This window comes from Anopheles stephensi, chromosome 3, assembly GCF_013141755.1.
Source record: "Anopheles stephensi strain Indian chromosome 3, UCI_ANSTEP_V1.0, whole genome shotgun sequence".
Taxonomy (NCBI): Eukaryota; Metazoa; Arthropoda; class Insecta; order Diptera; family Culicidae; genus Anopheles; species Anopheles stephensi.
This window is the reverse complement of record NC_050203.1, coordinates 46,743,605-46,764,917: the sequence shown is the minus strand read 5'-3', so window position 1 is coordinate 46,764,917 and position 21,313 is coordinate 46,743,605. Positions and strand designations below refer to the sequence as shown.

Here is a 21,313-nt window from a genome sequence, read left to right as displayed (position 1 = left end):
TTTGCTGTGATTCTTTAATGCTACCGACGACTCCAAACGGTCGCGAAGAGGAAAACAACTATATAATCAGTAGTTATTAATGGGCAACATCAATACGCTATCTCGAGGACACACAGACATTATTGAACGACAGAGAATTTTCCAGAAGGACACCACACTTTGTGAGTTTGGGGCTCTTGCGAGCTCGGGGACTTCGGCGAGTGGCTCAGTCCGCTTATCGTTTAATCCAGCACTAAACACAATTGTTATTTATGAATTGCTTTAGTTGTAAAAGCGTCTTCATACGTTTTTTGTTTTGCACGCAGGACAATTCAGCCACAGATTTGATGTTTCGGAAAACTCATAAGATGGAGTCTCTTTTAGCATTTCCTTATCCGAGGTTCGAAAACTCAGGATTAAACAAGCATTGGAGAATGAGAGACAACTTGCCCAGACGCTGGTTGAGAAAGGATAAGCTGATTAGGACCCTCCTCACAGCTCGCGACAGTGATGTGCAGCTACTGATCAGATCACCCGCTCACTATCATAAAGTTCATATAACTGAAGATATCACCGTTCAAAGAAGGATCACTTTGATCGAACGTGATTAATGGTAGATACATGATCAACACAGCTACCACCGACTACCACTTCATTCTAATTGCAACCGTCTGTGCATATTGATTCTACAACGCCATCCCCCGACGAATGGTCGACCATGTGCCTGCTGTTCGAGGAAAGGTTATTAGACTGTTTACGCAGTGCACAAGAACCTAACGAGCGTTTTACTGCTGTGTGCAATAAAATCAGGTAGTGGTGGCATCGATCGAGCACGTTCGAAGGGTGGGAAAAACGTACGCACAGTTCCGGTTGCCGGTGATCGTTTCCAAGCGTGGGAATGAATGAAGTTCGGCCAGGATTTTCCCGACCATCTCGAGGTGGCGTGGGGACAGGTTTGGGTTCTCACGTTACCGTGCCACGACGGTCGGTGGGATGAAGCGAAACGAGCAACTTTATGCAAAGCAGCATCCTGACAAGGCAACCTGCCCCGTACCTGGCCAAGGATCTGTTTGGTATGCTTTGAGCGATAATACCTCTTCAAATATGGCGAACACATGGCTTTAAACTCCGAGGAATCGAGAGCCAAATACGGTTTGTGTGTTGTATGGTTGTTTGGTTGCTTTGAGATTAGAGTCTTATATTTTTTGGCCAACAACATGCTAAGAAGCTTATTATCAAAGAGTTATTGCCTGCATTTTATAACGGAGCTAGTAGTGTCCATCAATCGGAAAGAAAGGATCAATGCCGGCACACGAAATTCATTCACATGAAACGCCCTCAAATATATTGCCAATAAACACACAGACACGGTGCAAAGTGCATGGGAAAGCAAACCGTTTTCCTTCCTTTCCTTTCGTCCATCGTCCGTTCTTCTGTTTTTCTTTCCTCTTGTGCCGTATGCACCGCCCATATTTTACACCTCCACCGGTTGCATTTTCACCTGCACCAGCCAGCCCCGGCCGGGAACTGAGCTCTAGGCCGGCAAACAATCGGTAAACGCAATTAGAGTTAGGCTATTGGACGAGCAAGGTGCAAACACGCGGTGTAGTGATTGCTGTACTTTCCCGGTCCGGATTCAACATTTCACGTCACTAGCAATCTTCCGGACGTGCTCGATCAGAACAAATCGCTCGGGACGGTGGTAGCATTATCGTTTCTCATTAGCACCCCGCACTCAAACATCCGTCAGAAACGTGCAGCCGCCAAGATGAAAGTCCTACGGAAGCCGTGCGCCGATAGTAATCAAAACATATTGGGTAAGCTTTTAAATTGTCGGGGCCCGATCGCAGCTTGGGCACGTAATCGATGATCGCTGTACGTGGGAAGCTTTGCTTGACAGCGAGCTTGCTTGAAGCGGGAGCGAAAGAGAATGAAAACACAAGTGGCGTAAGATGTGTGGTCCCGGAACAGACAGCGATAGATGCAGCACCCGCGAAGAATGGCGTAGGGTAGAGTTCGGAAAGGTAGAGGAAACAGGACGGCACGCACACGCTAGAGCGGGATCAATCGAGGAGTGTGAATTGACGGAAGCATTCAAGAAAAATGGATGCTGCTGCTGCCATTAACAAAGCCAGCATCACTTGGCGGTAGCTTGTGTTCGTTCAATTGATTAGTGGCTTGGGGCAGGCATTAGTTAAGGATAAGTAAGATCTATTCCGAAACAGATCTGTAACAGAGTGTCTTGACCTGGGGTGCAGATCTTCTTGGGTGATCTTCTAGTGCTCCATCGATGTAGATCGTTTGTGCCATCTGTTCCCCACTGCAACCGAACGCCACTCTAAACCATCCATTCTATCCCACTCCTCCAGGTTTATCCGCTCGCTGTGCCATGAAGGAGAAAAGCAAAAATGCTGCCCGTTCCCGTCGCGAGAAAGAAAATGTGGAGTTTCTCGAGCTGGCCAAGCTGCTACCATTACCGAGTGCCATCACGTCACAGCTTGACAAAGCGTCCATCATTCGGCTCACCACATCGTACCTGAAGATGAGACAAATCTTTCCCGAAGGTAAGTACTCCAGCTGGTGGTTTCCGAAAGGGGATGATACTAACCCCCAATCTTGCTCTAGGACTTGGCACTGCATGGGGTTCGGAACGATCCACGCACCATCCGAGCGCACGCGATACGAGCATTAAGGAGCTCGGGTCACATTTGCTCCAAACGCTCGATGGTTTCATCTTCGTCGTTGCACCGGATGGCAAAATCACGTACATTTCCGAGACGGCATCGGTACATCTCGGGCTTAGCCAGGTGGAGCTTACGGGCAACTCGATCTACGAATACATCCACGCGTACGATCAGGAGGAAATGGCGGGCATCCTAGCGTTACCGCAAGCTTATCCCGCACCGCACAACCTTCCGGATGCGAGTACCATATACCAGCACCATGCAACTGGACCGCTAGGTGCCCAGGCGCAATCATTCGCCGCTGGGTTTGCAGGCACCTCCCCAGTGTACAGTGACACTTCATCAGTAGCATCGACACCTGCGACACTTGGCACACCACGGCCACCAACTGAGCTACCATCTGCGCAGAACCTTCATCAACCTAACCATCGGCACAGTTTCAGTCAGCAGCAGCGATCGTACGTGATCGAAATGGAGCGCACCTTCTTCCTGCGGATGCGCTGCGTTCTTGCCAAACGTAATGCTGGACTCACATCGTCCGGATATAAGGTAGCTAGTGTTGCATCTACGCCGCTGCTCCAAATTGTTCTTCAAGCCTACAACACTAAGCTGTGAGTTGTGTTTGTTCGATCTTCCCCTTTTCCTCAGGTCATCCAGTGCTCTGGATACTTGAAAGCACGCGTCTTTCCACACGAGTCACCCAACGCGCCCGGATATTGCTGCATTCAAAATCTCGGCCTAGTTGCCGTTGGCCATTCGCTATCGCCCTCGGCAGCGACGGAAGTCAAACTGCATCAAAACATGTTCATGTTCCGATCGAGCTTAGATCTGAAGCTGATCTTTCTCGATGCGAAGTAAGTTGTTAAGCTTATAACCCAAACGATAAGCCGTGCCGCTGACAGGTTTATTTTCATCACCAGAGTTTCACAACTGACAGGCTACGAACCACAGGATCTGATTGAAAACACGCTCTACCGGTACATCCATGCGGCGGACGTTGTCCACATTAGACAAGCCCATCAAACGCGTAAGTATTGAGCTGCTTAGAGTAGAATCTTTTCAGTGAAACTTACCCATATGTTCTACAGTTTTGCAGAAAGGCCAAACGATAACAAAGTACTACCGATTTCTGACCAAGGGAGGAGGTTGGCGATGGGTACAATCGTATGCCACGATCGTGCATAATACTCGGTCCTCTAGACCACACTGCGTCGTTAGTGTCAATTACGTTCTGAGGTATGGTTGCACACGTTCAGTATTTTGTAGCCACAGGCCCTAACGATATCCGATGCGCTTTTTCCTTGCAGTGATTTTGAAGTGCAAAATCTACAACTGAACGATAATCAGGAGCCGATATCAACGATGTTACGACCACATTTCGATCAGGTTAATCCTTCGCCATCAGCTCCACCAACCTTCCATGTATCAGCTCATTCGCGCTCATCACCTGGCCAAGCAATTGGCACGGAAAAGACGCATAATGGCGCACCGCCAATGATTCCGCTCCCGGAAGCGTATCCCACACCGTATATCGAGTCAAGCAATGAGATGGACAATTTCCTCCAGTTCCATCATACTCTCGATTCGAACGAGAGCATGATCGCCGAGCTAAACGGAAGCGGAAATGATGATTCGTTCCTACCGTCCGATCTCTGCTACGATCAGTCTCAGTCTCAGTTCACCAACCAGACGCAGCATAGCTTACCCGTTCGAGGACGCACAGTCATTCCCCGTGTGCGACTTTTTGGATCCTTTCTACGAACAGCTCTACTCGACGTACGACACGCATCCACCGGATCGGGAATTGATCCTTCGCTCCTGCTCCGTCAGTACGAGCGGGTCCGATACGGCGTAGTTGGGATGCGCGATGCGAAATGCGATGCCAACAGTAGCTATTACTCCAGTGATATTAATTCGTCCTTGTGCCAGTGCGATCATTCATGAATCTGTGTCCGTTAGGGATGCTCATAGAAATAGTGTTCATTTATCGTTTTGCTCTGCTTTCATTGATTGCGCTGCTTCAAACCGAACAATCCAATCTATGACTTATTTTTTAGTATTCGATACTTTAGCTATTCACTTATGCGAAATTAATATAGGCTAGAAGTTCCAACCTACAGCGAAAGACTATTTTGTCAAATAAAATACATAAAATGTTGCCAGTATTTGTAATATCAACTTGATCTTTGTCGTACAGTATTTTCTTATTGAATACGGCGAAAGATCATAAAGGAATGCTGCCTATACCGGTAGATATTGGTTTTAAATGCTATTAATTAGCTCTAGGACTTTAGTATGGTTCATTTAGTCGAATCCACAACGAAAATAATTGTTTTAATGGCTCGCTAACAGTTTGTAGTTCTGCAGAAAAATTATCAACAAAAATTGTCATATCAATGCAACTTTACTCTGATCGTCCAGAGAGAGAGAGAGAGAGAGAGAGAGAGAGAGAGAGAGAGAGCTTCTGTTCATTCATGCAAACAGTAGCTGCACGTTGAACAGCTGATGAGTTCCTTCATGCAACTCTAAATGCTATGAATTATGAAGCTTAGCCTCATTTTTGGAAATTATTCTTGCAATGTGTCGAACTTCTTATCACTTAAAACAATTTTAAAACTTCGCTGTATTTTGGAATTTGAGACCGTAGCATGCAAATTTGATGTTTTTCTGCATAAAACCTTCATTATCTTCAATTTGTGTTCATTGATATCATTATGCGTTGAGTTGTTTACAAGCTGTTTATATTGAATGTGACAATTGATTTGAGCCTTTGACTGCTTTGCGATAGCGGCACTTGTCTTCGCACGACAGGAACACCCCGGGATTCAAATCCCATCCAAACCGTCTTCCAGTACGCAGCACACTTATTGTCCTTCTTCTTCTTCTTCCTTGGCACTACAACCTTTAGAGGTCTCGACTTGCCATTTCTGACTTTCTGTGATTTAATATTACTCATGGCAAAGTAGTCAGCCCTGCGTACGGGAAGCTTTTCAGCTCCAGGTAAAATAAAGTCACTGAAAACCAGAAATGGCAGACCGAAACCTCTCGAGGTTGTAGTGCCAAGGAAGAAGAAGAAAATTTTAATGTATTCCGCGTGTAGGAAGTTATTCGATGAGTGCGGATATGGAAAGTGGTTGCTCAAATATAGGAAGATAAGGATTTTTAGCATATTTTACTAATCGAATGTCATGAAATTTGTAGAAAATGTGATTGTTTCATTGCAAGACAACAAAACACAAAGTAATGAGCAGGAGTATTATAAACAAGAGAGTAAGTTTTAGTTTGATGCCTTAGAAAGGGAATTATGCTAATACCTTACTATAAACCGTTAAGGAAAAACTGTAGGTGTCTTTAATGAATCATGCTTAGAGATAACTCCCAGGGCTTACCAGCTTCGAGTTGTTGCGTAAACATTTTCGTGACAGTACCATCCGGAAAGCTCACTACTTCACCCAAAATCACTACTTGGGGTGGACTGTTTCCAAGCGAACAGTGTCCGATCTTTCATCCACATTCATCCACAATATCCACATTCGCACATCACAAGTCTAGATCTGTTTACCTAGATACCCCGCTTTGCCCCTGCGTCGTGGTGAACGTTATGTTTCCTGTATCTCGGCCCCTCAACCACGAATGACGTACCAACCTTCTGGCTGTTGTTATCATTCATGCAGCTAGAAACGTAGCTTCCGGTTTAATATGGAGCTTTATTATTGTACTCAGAATCGTACACTTATCTAGCTTTATCACGATTTGCGTAAATTGAACGAATCGGCACTATATAGCGTAAGTGGGCGGGTTTGCAAGTGTTGAATTATAAATAGAACGGTGCTTGCCTGCATCGCGCATACCAGTTTTGAATTAATTCTACTGCACTTGTTCTGCAACGCGATCAAGCCAGCTTTTAGTTAGAATTAAGCTTCAATACACTTCAACATGCTTAAAACGATCTTTCTTGCCTACTCAATCACCTTCCTTGTGCTGTTGCACACGAGTTACGTTGGTAAGATCGTATTCCTTTGCAGGCTTTACAGGCATTCTTAACAGATCGACGCGCTCCTCACTTCCAGCCACGATCAGCTGCGACGGCGATCCTTCTTCGATAGAGGGAAAACTGCTCAAGAAACTGTTATGCTCCAATTACGACAAAACAGAGCGTCCCGTTCGGAATCACAACACTACAGTGAATGTCACCACGCAGATGTTTTTGAAAGAGTACTACGTGGTAAGATTCTATTTGAGATGCTTCTAGTTTCTGTGATACCGACATCTGTGTGTGTGTTTCCAGAGGCAAAGCGAGCCTTCCTTGTATTTGTCCGTTTGGATGTCGCTCAGCTGGATGGACGAATTTCTAACCTGGGACCGAGCGGACTATGGAATGGAGATGCTAAACATCGACTCGAGTGAACTGTGGCGACCAACGATCGAGACCTTAGACAGGTGAGTGGACTGCTGTACGCGATGCACAACCAGATCGGTGATGAAGTTCGTCTTTCACTGGTCTTCGCTTTCTCTCTATATCATCAGCAAACCAGCAGGCACGCTTCAAAAATCCTGCCGCGACCATCAGTGCGAGTTGAAGCACAATGGTAACGTTTCGTGCATATCACCCTGCAACTTCGAGCTACACTGTTACAGTACGAATTCCGACTGGCCGTACGATGTGATGGACTGTTCGTTGTACCTAAGCACCTGGCTAGAGTATGCAAACACGCTCAACATCACGACGCAATCCAACGTGTCACGGCAGTACTTAAAGGAGCAATCCAGCTGGAAACTTGTCACGTCCCAATGTGACATCTCGAGTAGCAACGAGTTTTGAAGACTATCCATTCATAAGCTACAAGTTTATTTTGGAAAGACACATGGGCGTGTATACTTGCCGTCATGGGACCCGGGTTTAGTAAGTGCCGGAAGCGGAAGCGCTAAAGCGGATCCGTTTTTTTTTAACTCCGGAAACATTTTCTTTTCTGCTCTGTTCAGTGTTGGTAGTAGTCAGTTTGGCTGTCCTATGGATGAACAGCGCAAGCCCCGAGAGGCTGTACATTCCTTTCCGTAACGTGTTTGGGCCACTACATCTACCTGGAGTACATCTACTGGCATCTGGCATACAACACCAGGGACGTGCCCAAAATATGTAAGTCCTCTATCAGTTTGAATAATGCAAGGGACACCTGCTGTGACACCTTGCCTTCGTGCTCATTCTTTCAGTGCTTTTCTTCCGCGACTCACTGCTCATCAACGTGCTGATGCTAATTTTCACCATCGTTCTGAGACATACCGCTCCGAGGACGTGCAGCTCGGAACGATTGATCGATCGGTTAGCGGTTAAGGTAGCTTCGACGAGCTTTGGGCGCGTGTGGCTCCACTCGGACCATTCAAACAATCCAAAACAAACACGTCCAATTCGGGAGGAAGCTCAAACGGACCGGGAACATTATCGACCGATGGAAAATGGGAACGGTGATACGGTCACGCTAGTTGTTAATGGAGTCGATAACGCTTCTACACCAGCCGCCGCGAGTGATGGCGAGCAACATCGAACCGATTTAGTGATCATGTTTATCGACCGGACGATACTTCTGTGCTGTATGGTTTGCTATGTGGCTATGCTATTCACGTTGATACCAAGCAAGACGTATTAGTGTAGTAGTGGGGATCAGTAATATGTCGCAAAAATAATGCCTACGATCATTTACCAGGCATTCGTTACCGATCGCTTCATCACGGCTCACCAACTGCTCGATGGAATAAAAATCGAATTATACAGGCATGAAATTATCCAACCACGAGACACCAGCTTCATTGTGAACTGTGCCGCAAACCTTATATTCCAGGTTCAACAGCAAAACTCATTCCGGGGAAATGAAATTAGCGCCACTTGCGCTAATTCGTTCAGGGGCCTCCTCATGCAGAGGGGTTTTGGGTCTTTGAGACATCATTGGCCTCTTTCCTGTCTATGCCATCATGTCAAGCGGGTGTGGCCGATGCGAATCCGGGAAGGACTCGTTGGATGTGTCTGGAATCTCTGGAGAGTTCGAAGCTGTGCCAGGAGGTGTTCCAGTGTTGAGCGACTATTGTGTTAGTGAAGCGATGCCGTGTCGGCGTGAATGTGCGCTGTGTGGTTCGGCATTACGAAGCCGACCTTCTTTCGACCAGTCGGTTTTGGCCGTCGATTTCTGGAATGGACCAGAATCCAACAGAAAACTATAGCAGATGATGAGAGGATGTCGTCTAGGGGCCAGTTGGGAGGGTCCTAGAAAATTGCCGGGCTGAGGCGGATTATCCTAGGAGCAGATGGAGCGGCTGCTCCGGGCCTCGCCGGTCAGGGGGGCCTCATCGGTGAGAGAAATTCTTATGGTTCCCTCTTATATCACAAATATCACAATAGAGAGGCTTCAACTGACATTCCGCTCGGGGCTACCTCCAAATATCTTGACCCACCACTGTAATCGGGACCTGTTGTTTGGTAAAACGTGACAGTTCGAGCAACGCCGGTATCGTAGCGACGCTTCGAAAGATCCGGGGATCGAATCCCGTTCGGATCATCAACCCGTACGCAGTAATGACTATCCCGCTAAAGGTAAAATTGCAGCTTGATAACTCTCCAGATCGTAGCGTCAAAACATAAACAAACTGACCAACAAGTCAGGGGGGCCTCATCGGTGAGAGAAATCCTTATGGTTCCCTCTTATATCACAATTAGAGAGGCCTCAACTGACATTCCGCTCGGGGCCTCCAAATATCTTGCCAAAATCCACTGTAATCGGGACCTGTTGTTTGGTAAGTTGTGACAGGTCGAGCAACGCCAGTATCGTAGCGACGCCTCGAAAGATCCGGGGATCGAATCCCGTTCGGATCATCTCGCCGTACGCAGTAATGACTACCCAGCTAAAGGTAAAATTGCAGCTTGATAACTCTCCAGATCGTAGCGCCAAAACATAAACAAACAGACCAACAAATGGAGGGATTATGCAGTTGAAGAGTTTCGAAAAACCAGCTTTATTGACAAGTGGTATCTTTAAATTCCTGCTTCATCAGAAAAACTCACTCCGGGGGTGTAAATTATCGCCACTTGCTACTTGTGGGCGTACAATTTTTATCATTCCATTTCAGATACTTCTAGAACCGGCAACTGAGTGACTCTTGGCCGAAAAGGAAGCCTCAGTTGTACATTTAGTGCAGTTCGATACACATTGCCAAGATTGAACATGTTCAAATACTGTTCTGTTATATTCGTTGTGCTTCTATGTCTAAGGCATGGCGGTAAGGGACACTTTATGTCGTGCACTGCATATTAGTAACGGGTCTTATACTGACATTTATAGCCACATTCAACTGTGACAGTACTGGCGATGCTCCAAACAAGGAGGTGAAGCTTAAGAGGAATCTGTTTTGCTTCAACTACGACAAAAGCGAACGACCAGTGAAGGACCATAATACGGCAATTAACGTGACAGCGTCCATGCATGTCCAAAACTTCGATGTGGTACGTTACTTCCACAGTGCAACGGACGAGTTCAATTTACCAACTGTTTTAATCATTACAAGAGTGAGGAAAAATCCACACTGTTCCTGTACGTGTGGATGAGCCTCTCCTGGAAGGATGAGTTCTGACCTGGGATCGTGCTGAGTACGGATTCGATAAGCTAGTCGTCGAATCGAGCGAGCTGTGGCGTCCCACGTTTGTTGCATTTCACAAGTGAGTAATTTTTCCACGGGACAGAAGACTCATACTTCCGGGCCAAACTAACCGATATAGACCGACCCTTTCCTTTCACGAGATAGCCTGAAGAGTGGCAATGGTCATAGCGCTTGTGCCAACCACCACTGTGAGGTGAAGCAGACCGGAATGGTTATATGCGTTCCTCCGTGCCAGTATGAAGCGCTCTGTGTCAGCAATACCGCCAACTGGCCGTTTGACAGTCTCAAGTGTACAATGTTCCTTGGTGCGTGGCTGGAAAATGTGAACCAAATCAACATCAGCCGCATGTCGAACGTATCGACCAGCGGCATCGAGGTGTCGCACGCCGAATGGAAGATCCAATCTTCAATCTTGCTGCACATTTTCCTGCCTGACAATACGAGCTACCCCTCGCTGGAGTATGTGTTCACACTGGAACGACACATTGCCATCTATGGGGCGATTTTGACGCCAGGATTCTGTGAGTAGCTGAACTGAATTGTGCAAAGCCTGGCCAGAGCCTGCAGTCAGTATAAGTGCAGTTTTGGAACTTTTTGGATTTTTTCTCTAAACGCTTCCAGTGATGATCATAATAGATTTAGCTGTGCTATGGATGAACAGTGGCAGTACGGAGCGACTGTACATACTGTGTGCCACCTGCGTGGGGCACTTTACCTACATGGAGTACCTGTACTGGCGTGTACCGTACCACGGCGAAGCTGTCCCCAAAATGCGTAAGATATTTTATGTTCCTCCCAACATAAACTTGAGTTCAAACAATGCCTTCATTGTTACATCCTCATTTACAGTGCTTTTCTTCCGCGATTCACTTGTGATCAACGTGCTAATGTTGGCTTTTACCATCATTTTGAGACACTCTGCATCGAAGGCTGACGGTACGGAGCGGTTGGTCGATAAGCTTGCGTTCCGAGTAGCTTCTACGAGGTTTGGGAAAGCGTTTCTTCAAACGGAGGAACCGATCGGTAGCAAAGCTGAGGATACAACCGAAAATGCAAATGCGGACGGAGGCAATTCGAATAGATCGCGCTCTGATCACGTTGATGGGGACAACGTCAATCTAGTTTCGGATGCCCCAGATAGCGATGCACCAACTAAGCGTGAAGGTTATGCGGAACAGCAACAACCCAATGTGGTTACCGTTTTTATGGATAGGATTATGTTTGTTTCAGCTGTGCTGTGCTATGTGTTTATGGTTTTTAGTTTACTCCCGAAAGAAAACATGATATGAATATTGCACGGCACAATCCTAAATAAAGAAATGCCTTTTTATCCTGGAAGAACCTCATTGGCCCTAGCTTTCAAAGTTCGTTGTGGAATAGATTGGGCTTAGACCGTTAGACATGAGATTGAGGAACTACGAACTATAGCGGATTGGATCTAAACTTATATTTCGTGTAGGACCACATCAAATCTGCTGATCGGCGGAGAGGTACTTGTTAATTTCGACCTCATGTGAGCTCTGAACTAGTGTTGAGAAAAATGAATCCCACCGAAAATTCGAACCTTCAAATCCCAAGCCTAATTGGGACTCGAATCTCACAATCTGAATTCAGAATTCATCCCGTTATGACACTGTTTTCCGTCTTCGTGAGCAATCAAACCCCAATCGAATGGGATTCGAATCCGTCATCCAATCTGATCAGATTTTTTCTAGAGATTGGATTTTTTTTTTGTTAATGAGGAGGGACCCTTCAAAAGGGAAACCGTCTCGGAGGCACGTCACGGCATGACAGTGCTCCCGGATCTGGGTTATGTGAGATTCACCGTGACACTAGGCCGGATCTGGCAACCGGCGGGACCTCACTAAACCACTCCTCGACCTGATCCGACCCCTGCCGCTGCGCTGAAGTGCGTAGTACTCCATGTAGGGACGTGTGTGATGCGGTACACCTTTGCTGTTGTCGTCGTCCTAGTTGTCTGTACTGCTGCTGCTGCTACTGCTGCTGCTGCTGCTGCTGCTGCTTCTGCTGCTGCTGCTGCTGCTGCTACACGACTTCCTTCTGCCACTGCTGCTCCAATCCGCTCCTCCGTTGCCATAACGTCCGTGTGCTGCTGCTGGCACACATTTCCGTCTCTAGATTGTTCATCGTGGCACTGCTGTTGCATCTCCTGCTGCGCCCGAGTGAACTGTGGACAGTGGAACATGACGTGCTCGACATCCTCCACGGTGTTTTCACACACTGGGTATTTGGCGATCCGTCCATGATGCCTTTGTCGACGAAGTAGCTCCGGAGAAATCCATGACCTTACGATTCACCCAGGACGTAATGTCCGGTGGGATTGGATCTTGGAATCTTGAGAGTTCCGATTCTCCCAACACTACTCGGAACCCATTTCGGCCGCTCAGTCTGCGTACTGTTAAACCCGCCACTGGTGTCGAGAAGGCAAAGATCGCTGCTTGTCCGAACGGCAACTTCTATCGTCGAGGTGAAACCTTGTCCTGCCGTGTGGAGGCCGAATCTGTATTAGGGCCCCCCAGATATGAATAGAATATGTACAACTATTTCTTGAACATGGAGCACTCTGATAGCCCCAGCAACGCCAGTATCGTAGCGACGCCTCGGCAGGACCGGGGAATACCAAATACCGTTCGATTGCAATCTCTCCATACGCAGGACTAGCCTACTAAGGGTATAATCAAGTCAAGGAAGCTAACAACGGCTGGTTGAGGTTGGATAATTTGAGAAGTGATCCAACGTTCATTACCGCCAATCAATATGCAATAATGGCATTTATTTCCTATTCCAATTCAATGGCTTTATACTTGTGTTACGCACAATCGTTCCCAACGAATAATGCGATGATAATCTAGATATTCGGTGGACGATGACAAGGGTTAACATAAAATCATCAGTGTAATCGCTTCTTAACCTGTCATTGCCAGCTTTTGACAGCCACAAACCGCTCGCACATACAAAAGAGCGGCATTTTTGTTTGTGTTTAGTTGGAACAGCAGAATCCGTTCGGCCTTTCCGCCGTCTATTTTTGTTTCATTACACTTAATCTACATTAGGTAGGATTGTATTTTCGTATTGTGTGTATTCATTCAACTATAAAATGGAACCATCAACATCGGATGTGCTTAACAGCTCGAACGATGCACTTCAACGCAGAAGGCAATATCATGAGCTTCTGGATCTTGGACATGATCTCGGTAGGATAGAACAGTACAAAATGGAACGGAATTGGAACGAACAACTATCTTCACACGCTGATTTCCCTTTCAGCGCTTCCGAACACAAACGGAAGATGCGGTCAGCATTTTCCAGGGTGTTACATCGATCCTCCGGCAAACCGACACACTGCATCAGGGCATCACAAACCAACGGTTAGAAAATGCCTCAGAAATGAACATGAACGTTCAGATCGTAAAAATGGGCCATGATTTAGTCGGTGCGGCATTGCAGAAAAGCGAAAGCTCGCAGTTTTGCGACGAAGAAGCTAACCGAGGCAATAGTAGGTTGATGGCAGCCAGGCCAATGGCACAAAAGGCTGAAAATGTTTGTTTCATTCCAGAACGCAAAGCCTTGGCGATTCCGGTGATCACTTGCAGTGGCAAAGTGTAGGGACGTTGGGCATTAAAGCATTCCGCATGTCGAAACATTCGCCCTGTTTGCTGGGTCTGTTTGAATTTCAACCCGTGCCGGTTGAAAGAAGCGTGAAGGAGCGCCGTCGTCGTCAACGCCAGGAGCTGGGCGTAGCGCGCAAGCCAGAAACCGTTACCACCCTCCATCAGGAGGAAGCAGATGCGCGGAAGCTTCAGGGCATCATGGAGCAACTAAAACAGGTTGGGTGTTTGGTTTTTGAGAGCCGTGGCATATTTATAGCATATTTAGTAGCATTTCTACTTCTTGCTCTCAACAATTCCTACTTTCCTGCTTTTGCAGATATACCAGGCAAGAGGGTCACCGGTACCCTACCTTCAGCTCATAACCGATCCGGGTGATTACATGAACACCATCGATACAGCGTTCCAGCTGTCCTTTCTGATACGTGACGGGGCGGTCGCTTTGGAAAACGTTGACAATGTTTTGTCCGTACGTCCCACCACGGACAATGAAAAGAAACAGAACAAGCGCAATGATGATAACGTGCAGGCCGTACTATCTTTAAACTTTTCCAAATGGCAGGTAAGTGACTGCAAAGGTTAACGTAGAGCTAAGGATGTTAAACAAAAAATCGTCGGCATTTTCTAACTTTCACCATTCGTCCAACTTTAGGGCGCTGTCAAACAATACAAATTGAAAAGGCCCATCCTTACGATCGATCGAGATTTGCCGGATGCATCCTAGAGCACGATAGAAAACCCATCGCCGGAACCTGTATAAAGCAATCTCGGTAAGGTATTATTTGCCATTTAGCTGTAATCTCCTGATTTGGGGTCGCTTTCTATAGAAGGTTAAAGTTTTTGGCAGTCGCACATCCCGGTTATGGGATTGCGCAAGCGGCATAAGAAACGCAAATTAAGGTAACAATTTTTATTTAAGTAACGCCAAATATTTTATTGTAATGCTAAAGGAATGTAATGGCAATTAAATTTTCTTAAAAATGTCCACTAAGTGCACGCGCCACACAGCCACGCTTAGTGTGCGAAAACCACCACTATTTGAGACATTTCCTTTCCTTTTACAATTAGTTTTATTTCCTATTATTAGTTCTGAAAAACAGAGTACGAGAGTTTGCAAACTGCACCGCCAATGGACGGAACTAGGTGTTAATGACCGAGACGAAACTACGATTCATTCGATTGGGTTTTGTATGTATATATATATTAAATATCTGCTTCTTCCGTTCCTCTTCCAACTGCTCATCCCCCTTACGTGCCTAAAGTAAGATAGATTATAATTTGCTATAGCACCTTTTCACCGTTTGCCTTTCTCCAACTCGGCATGAGTACATTTTACATAACATTGCACGTGCGTTCCGGTTCCTCGGAAATTGCGGTCGCTGCAACCGAGCGACTATCGGTTACGGATTTGCCCTGCGCAATTTTCCGTATGTTTGCCACCTCCAGGTCCGACACCGAGCGGGCGAAAGTGTGAGCCGTCGTGTACTTCTGGCCAAGCGTGTCCCGCTGACCGCTGCCACTGCGCATGCTGGCTGCTCCATCGACAACGATGCGGCTCGTTCCACCAGCACTGCCCGACGATAGCGGCACACTTCCCAACGTCCCCGTCGAGCCCATGCGTTGCGTGGTGCTGTTTGAGCTGGCGTTGCCACCATGTCTAGCATCTGCCTGCGTTTGACTGATGCCTTTACTTCCACCGACGCCCGTCCCCTGCCCGGGAACAACATCCGAGTCACGGAAAGTGTGCATGCTGCCCATCACAAGCGGCGAAAAGGCCGACACGCCGGTTACGGCTGTCGTGTGCATCAGCGACGGAATTGATTCCTGCTGGATGACAAACTTGTCCAGCACGGCCAGCTGTGGCTGCAGCGCAATCATGAACGGCCGGTAAGCGAGACACTCGTTAAAGCTCCAGCGCGTCATATCCTTTAACCCGTTGCGCAGCTGTCGGCAGACTACGAGCGATTTCGAGCGTATTGCCGCGTTCGTTATTCGCCCCACCGAGGCCACATCGAGCAACAGCACGGAGAGCAGAAGCGCAAACTCGTAGCAGTTGGCCTCGGAGAAGATCTGCAGCAGGTAGCGCATACGAATTTCGAGCTTGTGCTGCTTGCGCCGGATCGATTTGCTCTGTTTGGAAATGTTTTTCTCCATCGCTTGGCTGAAGCTTTGTTCGCCGAGCGTTAAGCTCATCATGCCACCTGCACCGCACACGGTGGACATTTCATCCGGCCAGTTGGGTTGGGCAGCTTCCGAGAGTACGCTTGCGGTGTCGTTTAGCGGCATCAGATTCGCCTCAGCCGTACTGCCCAACGGGTCAGCACCGATCGGGGAAGTGGGCACATTTTCCTGCCGCTGTTCCTTTTGTCCCTGGAGCGGTTCTACTGGCCGGTCGTCGGTTGCTGTAGCAGCAGCAGCCATCGCACCACCGTTTGTAGCCATCGGTCGCACAAAGGACAGACTATTGTACCCCGAATCGACGGTACGCCCTGTGGTTAGCTCGGACAGTGGTGATTTGTTCGACAGGTTCGAGGAGGGCGACGGGGACGATTCAGAGTGCATGTGCGGTGGAGCCATGGGGTTTGGAAGCAACGTTAGATCCAAACAAGGTTTCGGCCAATCAAGCTCGTCGTGCAGCGACTTGAGGGCATTCACAAAGTCCTCTATCCGCGCGGCTCGATCCTTTTCGCGGTTCAACCATCCGACCAGATGGAAGTCTAGCGTGGCGCTCATGTACCCGAGATCCTCCAGCTTACGGAGCTGCAAAAATCTACGCGCATGCCGTTGCAGAACCACATCGATGAAGAATTCTTCCGCCGTGGACGAATCGCTGCAATAGAAAAGGAACGCTAATCGACTATCCCTCGCCATCGCTAAAGCTACTCTTACCATTCTTTTTGAGTATTTGGCACACTTTTCTTCCTTCGTAAGATCTGGCGTTCACCAGACGCATCGTTGACCGAATTCAGCGTTCCACCGCTCTGTTGCGCGGCTGCTGCTGCTGCTGCTGCTGCGGGATTATTGAACATGATGTTCTTCTCTTTGTTTACCACCGTAGCGGCCCCCTCGCTTGCTTTAGGGTATGGGATGGTGGTGGAGAAGCTTCGACCCCTCGCCATGCTGCTTCCCAAGATCAGACTCAGATCTTCCGCATTGGGTGCCGGCGGCACGGAAGCAATCAATCCCCCGAACTTGTTGCCAAACACGTACGACGAGCGCGGAGATTCCACATCGTTCGGATCGATCGCACGCAGGAACCGTACCAAATCTTTTGCCAGCGGCCAATCCAACTGTTCCAGTGCCGTATCTAGCAGAACCGTCGCGTACTGCCGGCTGACGGAGGATGGTTCAAGGTTCTGCAGGATAATCAAATAGCTTGCGGCCGTATGCAGCTGCCGAGCGGCCATACACTTCTGAAACAGTTCCTTCGGTTTGCCGGCGCTCGAGAACAGGTACGGCCAGAGGGCAATTTCGGTTTTGCGAGCACACTGCACAACCGTTTGCAGGTAGACGGGAAACTCCTGGATGAACTCGAGCACACTCGGCAGCAATGCGTCCGGTATCGGTTCCTTGCTGGTCGCTTCCTCCTCCAGCACCTCGTGCAGCAGCAGCTCGAGCGAGTGGGGAAAGTACGGCAGGTTCGTGCAGCATCGTGCAATCTCCCAAGCATTGTAGCCAAGGTTGCGACGAATCAGCTGGCGCAATATCTGGTGCAAATAGACTTGACTCTGTGGAGGGGGAACAAAAACACTGAGAACTGTGCCGTCGCTTTACTCGTTGCCCCGATACGTACCGTTCGTTTCAACGCGTTGTATGGCAGCGAAAAATAAACCGTCGGATCGCTTGTGTACAGCAGCGTGTCATTCTCGGCCCCCAGTATGATTGCATCCTCGAACAGTATCACGAGCGGGTAGATCTTCAGCGTGAACGACAGCATGATCCGTTTGCTCATGAACGTGTGCCGTAAACTGCGCGACCCAGTCTCGCCCGTACGGGGAAACACGGGAAGCCAGACGCGCATACCGTACCCACCACAGTACAACCACAGAGATTCCTTGATGTGCGTCTTGTTCGATTCAGACACCCAGATACACTCTACCGATGAGGCCAGACAGGTGGACGTAAGCTGGTTGCTGGCACTGCCGGTGCCGTGATGGTGCTGCTGATGGTCCGTCTGCACCATCAACACCCTGCCCGACACGTTCATGATCAACGTTTCCGAAAGAGAGTTTTCGTAGCTGCTCGGTTTCTGCATGCCACCGGATCCCACACCTTCGTGCTTCAGGCTCGTCATCAGTACCGATATCACGCACGCCGGATGGATGCACACATTTTTGATATCGTAAATGTGCATCTTTACCAGTTCCACCCGGTGATGGTCACTCCCGTTGTAGTCCTCCTCGGTTTGCTTGAGGGCAAATACTGACACGTGACCGTCGGATGTGAAAACGACCTAGCGCACCGAAACGGGGAGAACATTATACACGGCGCAGAGTCATCGTTAAGGCTCACTCCAATTCCTTACCAGCTGGTCGCGGAATAGATTGATCAGCATCACCGGACTGGCACTTTTTGTAATCTCCGCAAATCGATTGTCCAGCTTGTTTTCCTTCGAGTAGATGCGCAGCTCGTCGTGAAACCCGATCAGCGAATAACAACCTGCAAAACGGAGTGCGAACGAAATGCGTGAGCGCTTCCTCTGGAGCAAACGAAAGCACACGAAAGAGACGCTTCCTTACCCATGATAATGAATTCCTTCCACCAAAGCAAACCGCCGGTTATAACGAAATCCTTTTCCTGCGTTTCGTTACCGAACAGCTTCCATTTGCGAGTATTGAAAGAATACAATGCTACGCCAGTGCGGCCCGCCACCGCCACATTCGTCCCGGAATGATCTATTGCACTGTACTGTGGAGGTGAAAGGAATGAAATGCCAAGCAACGTGTTACTATCGCAGCTGCTGTTCAGCATGCGGGAAAGCTTTTCCCCCTACCCGAATCGGCCAGTTGGAAGAGATGTAGGCAGTTGGAAGGTTTAACACCACCCAGTGTTTGCTCTCGGATAGTACACTGTTGAATTTAAGGTAGTTGTCGCCCCCGACGTTGACTGGATCGGGTTCTCCCGACGGTATGTAAGCTGAATCTGCCGAAGAAAGCGCAAATTTGGTATGAAAATCGCCCATCGTTACTGTGCTTGCATTATGTCACAACCTTTGCCAAATTCGTCCGCTTTGCCGGAATACGAAACGTCGCCTTCGTTGGTGGAATCGTAGCTGGATTTGTGGGCAGGATAAATGTTTTGCAACACGTCACCATGGTTGATGTACAGCTTATCGTCTCCTTGCAGCAACAGGAACGAATTATTGCTCTGTAAGATAAAGATGTGTGAGAGTGTTGTGAAAGTGTGCGGTTTTTATGCACTTCCTCCATTCGGGTACCATACCATGCACGGATTGATCGTTAGAATGCTTTTAACAAAATCCAGCTGTACCAATACTGTAGCTATAGCAGATTCAGGCTCGTTTCCCGCTTCAGCAGCTTCGTGCGTGCCATTATCCAATTTAGTTGTGTGTTCATTTGTCTGTCGAACCATGAGCAATTGATATCCTTCAGTTGACCAATCCTGCAACGAAGACCAGGTCCGATTAGTTGGCGGTTGGACGGCAGAACCATTAGCAAATGCTACCATTAACTAACCATACTCAAAACGTTGAATGGATCGCTCTTGGACAAATCCACGTGCAGCCCATAGTCCCAGGCAAGTGAGCAGAGCAGAAGCGACCCGAACGTGCTCCACAGCGATATTCCTCCGTTTCCCCAGGCCACTATGATAGCACATCCATCGGGAGTCCACTTCATGTCTCGCACGTAGCCTGGCGATCCGGGAAAATCTTTTGCACTCAACGACAGCTTATGCGAGAGCTCCAGGCCGCCCGTTAAGTCGTCGATCACGTACATGTTGGTTTGAGAGTTCCTTCGTCCGAACGCTATCAGACGATACTTGTGGTTGATGACGGTACACGTCGCATCATCCACATTTTGGCACCAGATTCCTTGTACTTGCTGAAGGAAAAGAAAACAGAATCAATCGTATCGTTCGCATCATATGCCACGCCGCAAGCCGAAGAAATGCCGCACTTACGTTGGGATCAAACTTTGTGTTGTTTGCGGTGAGAAAGGCTGCACGGCCATCGTTTAACGTGATGCCGAAACCGCAAAGCAGCGGTGAATAATCAATGGAGGAAACATACACATTCTTCTCCAAAATTGGGACGGCTACAATTCAATGTTGATGGTTAACTTCACGCTGCAAACAAGTGAAGGCACGCTCTCACTTACCATAGCTAACTTGCTGGTTAACACTAAAAGGGATTCGTTTGAGGTCGAGTGCATAATCCCGTTCTTCCACTCCCTCCCAGTTCAGGCGAATAATTCGTCCCTCTTGGGTGGAGATCACAATTTGATTTACATTAATGCACGACACACAACAAATTGGAACGTACAGACAAATACAATGCGTCTGCGAAAGAAAGAAACCCACATTGTGAGATTCGTCGTAGCAAATCACTGCACTGAAGCATCTAGCTTACCAAAGAAAGCTTCAAACAAGGAATGGTTTCTTTCAGAAACAGCTCGGCACTGTCCCGGCGCAGGTTGGCGAACGGTGAATCATTTTGATTGTAGACCCCCTTCGGCGTATCGTTCACGATTAGCGTATACATGAACAAGGTACCACCTTGCGCCGTCCCTCCGGTCGTCACGAGCAGCATGCTCGAATCTGGTTTCCATTCTACATTCGTGTTGACGCCGTACTTTTCCAAACATTCTTTGCTTCTTAGCTTGGACGTAATTGGGACACAGGGCTGCAACACAAAACAACAACAACAACAACAAAACGCGTAATTAGAACGTAATGAATGTAAAATCAGTGTTGGTCAGGGGCGGCAGCGGTATTATACCTTCGAGTACCAGATAACGATGGCATCTTCTGCCAGAACAGCAAACAAAATTTTCACCCGATCGCACACAACTTTGCGGATGCTGCGATGCGGGCCACTATTGAGCACCCGTGGCCAACCTATTGAGAAGTACATCTTCGGAGTGGTTCGTCGTCAGCAGCACAGGCTGACTGGTTCCGCAGGTCCGGGGGGCAACGTATTCGGTAGCACAAACGAAAACAGTACCGCTTTACCGACATTGGCGTTGCATTTTTCCTGCTAGGAACTATTGTTGAGCACTGGAAATTGGGAATTTTTCGTTTGCGAAATGTACAAAAACAGGCAGAAAATGAAGACGTCAGTAGAAAATGACAACAATGCACAACGTTAGCGCGTCTTTCACGAGCGTGGTTTCATCTGCTGACGTTTTATAAACTCAA

General features: G+C 48.0%; 4 protein-coding genes across 4 annotated transcripts; 3 read left to right on the top strand and 1 right to left on the bottom strand.

Moving 5' to 3' along the window:
- Nucleotides 1-1,540: 1,540 nt before the first annotated feature.
- LOC118509981 (single-minded homolog 1-A-like) lies at nt 1,541-4,518 on the top strand. Its single transcript, XM_036051361.1, has 8 exons — nt 1,541-1,796; nt 2,349-2,543; nt 2,605-3,212; nt 3,312-3,517; nt 3,584-3,690; nt 3,752-3,899; nt 3,971-4,370; nt 4,429-4,518. The coding sequence occupies exons 1-8, from the start codon at nt 1,748-1,750 to the stop codon at nt 4,516-4,518; spliced, it is 1,803 nt and encodes a 600-aa protein (XP_035907254.1). The 5' UTR covers nt 1,541-1,747.
- A 1,981-nt stretch (nt 4,519-6,499) lies between these two features.
- On the top strand, nt 6,500-11,653 carry LOC118509980. Its single transcript, XM_036051360.1, is given in 12 exon segments — nt 6,500-6,666; nt 6,734-6,888; nt 6,952-7,103; nt 7,191-7,483; nt 7,875-8,252; nt 9,804-9,929; nt 9,992-10,152; nt 10,215-10,272; nt 10,275-10,365; nt 10,452-10,828; nt 10,929-11,081; nt 11,157-11,653. Coding segments are annotated over 12 exon segments (2,451 nt in total). The 5' UTR covers nt 6,500-6,599; the 3' UTR covers nt 11,597-11,653.
- Nucleotides 11,654-13,271: 1,618 nt separating this feature from the next.
- LOC118511205 (EP300-interacting inhibitor of differentiation 3) lies at nt 13,272-14,967 on the top strand. Its single transcript, XM_036053986.1, has 5 exons — nt 13,272-13,522; nt 13,596-13,868; nt 13,922-14,155; nt 14,256-14,498; nt 14,589-14,967. The coding sequence occupies exons 1-5, from the start codon at nt 13,445-13,447 to the stop codon at nt 14,658-14,660; spliced, it is 900 nt and encodes a 299-aa protein (XP_035909879.1). The 5' UTR covers nt 13,272-13,444; the 3' UTR covers nt 14,661-14,967.
- On the bottom strand, nt 14,844-21,252 carry LOC118511204 (guanine nucleotide exchange factor subunit Rich). Its single transcript, XM_036053984.1, has 13 exons — nt 20,895-21,252; nt 20,526-20,798; nt 20,275-20,455; nt 20,078-20,211; nt 19,633-19,998; nt 19,379-19,558; nt 19,147-19,303; nt 18,930-19,078; nt 18,676-18,844; nt 18,462-18,595; nt 17,730-18,389; nt 16,826-17,664; nt 14,844-16,766 (listed from the first exon to the last, which is right to left on the bottom strand). Exons 1-13 carry the CDS (start codon nt 21,027-21,029, stop codon nt 15,269-15,271), a joined length of 4,875 nt encoding a protein of 1,624 aa, XP_035909877.1. The 5' UTR covers nt 21,030-21,252; the 3' UTR covers nt 14,844-15,268.
- Nucleotides 21,253-21,313: the final 61 nt, after the last annotated feature.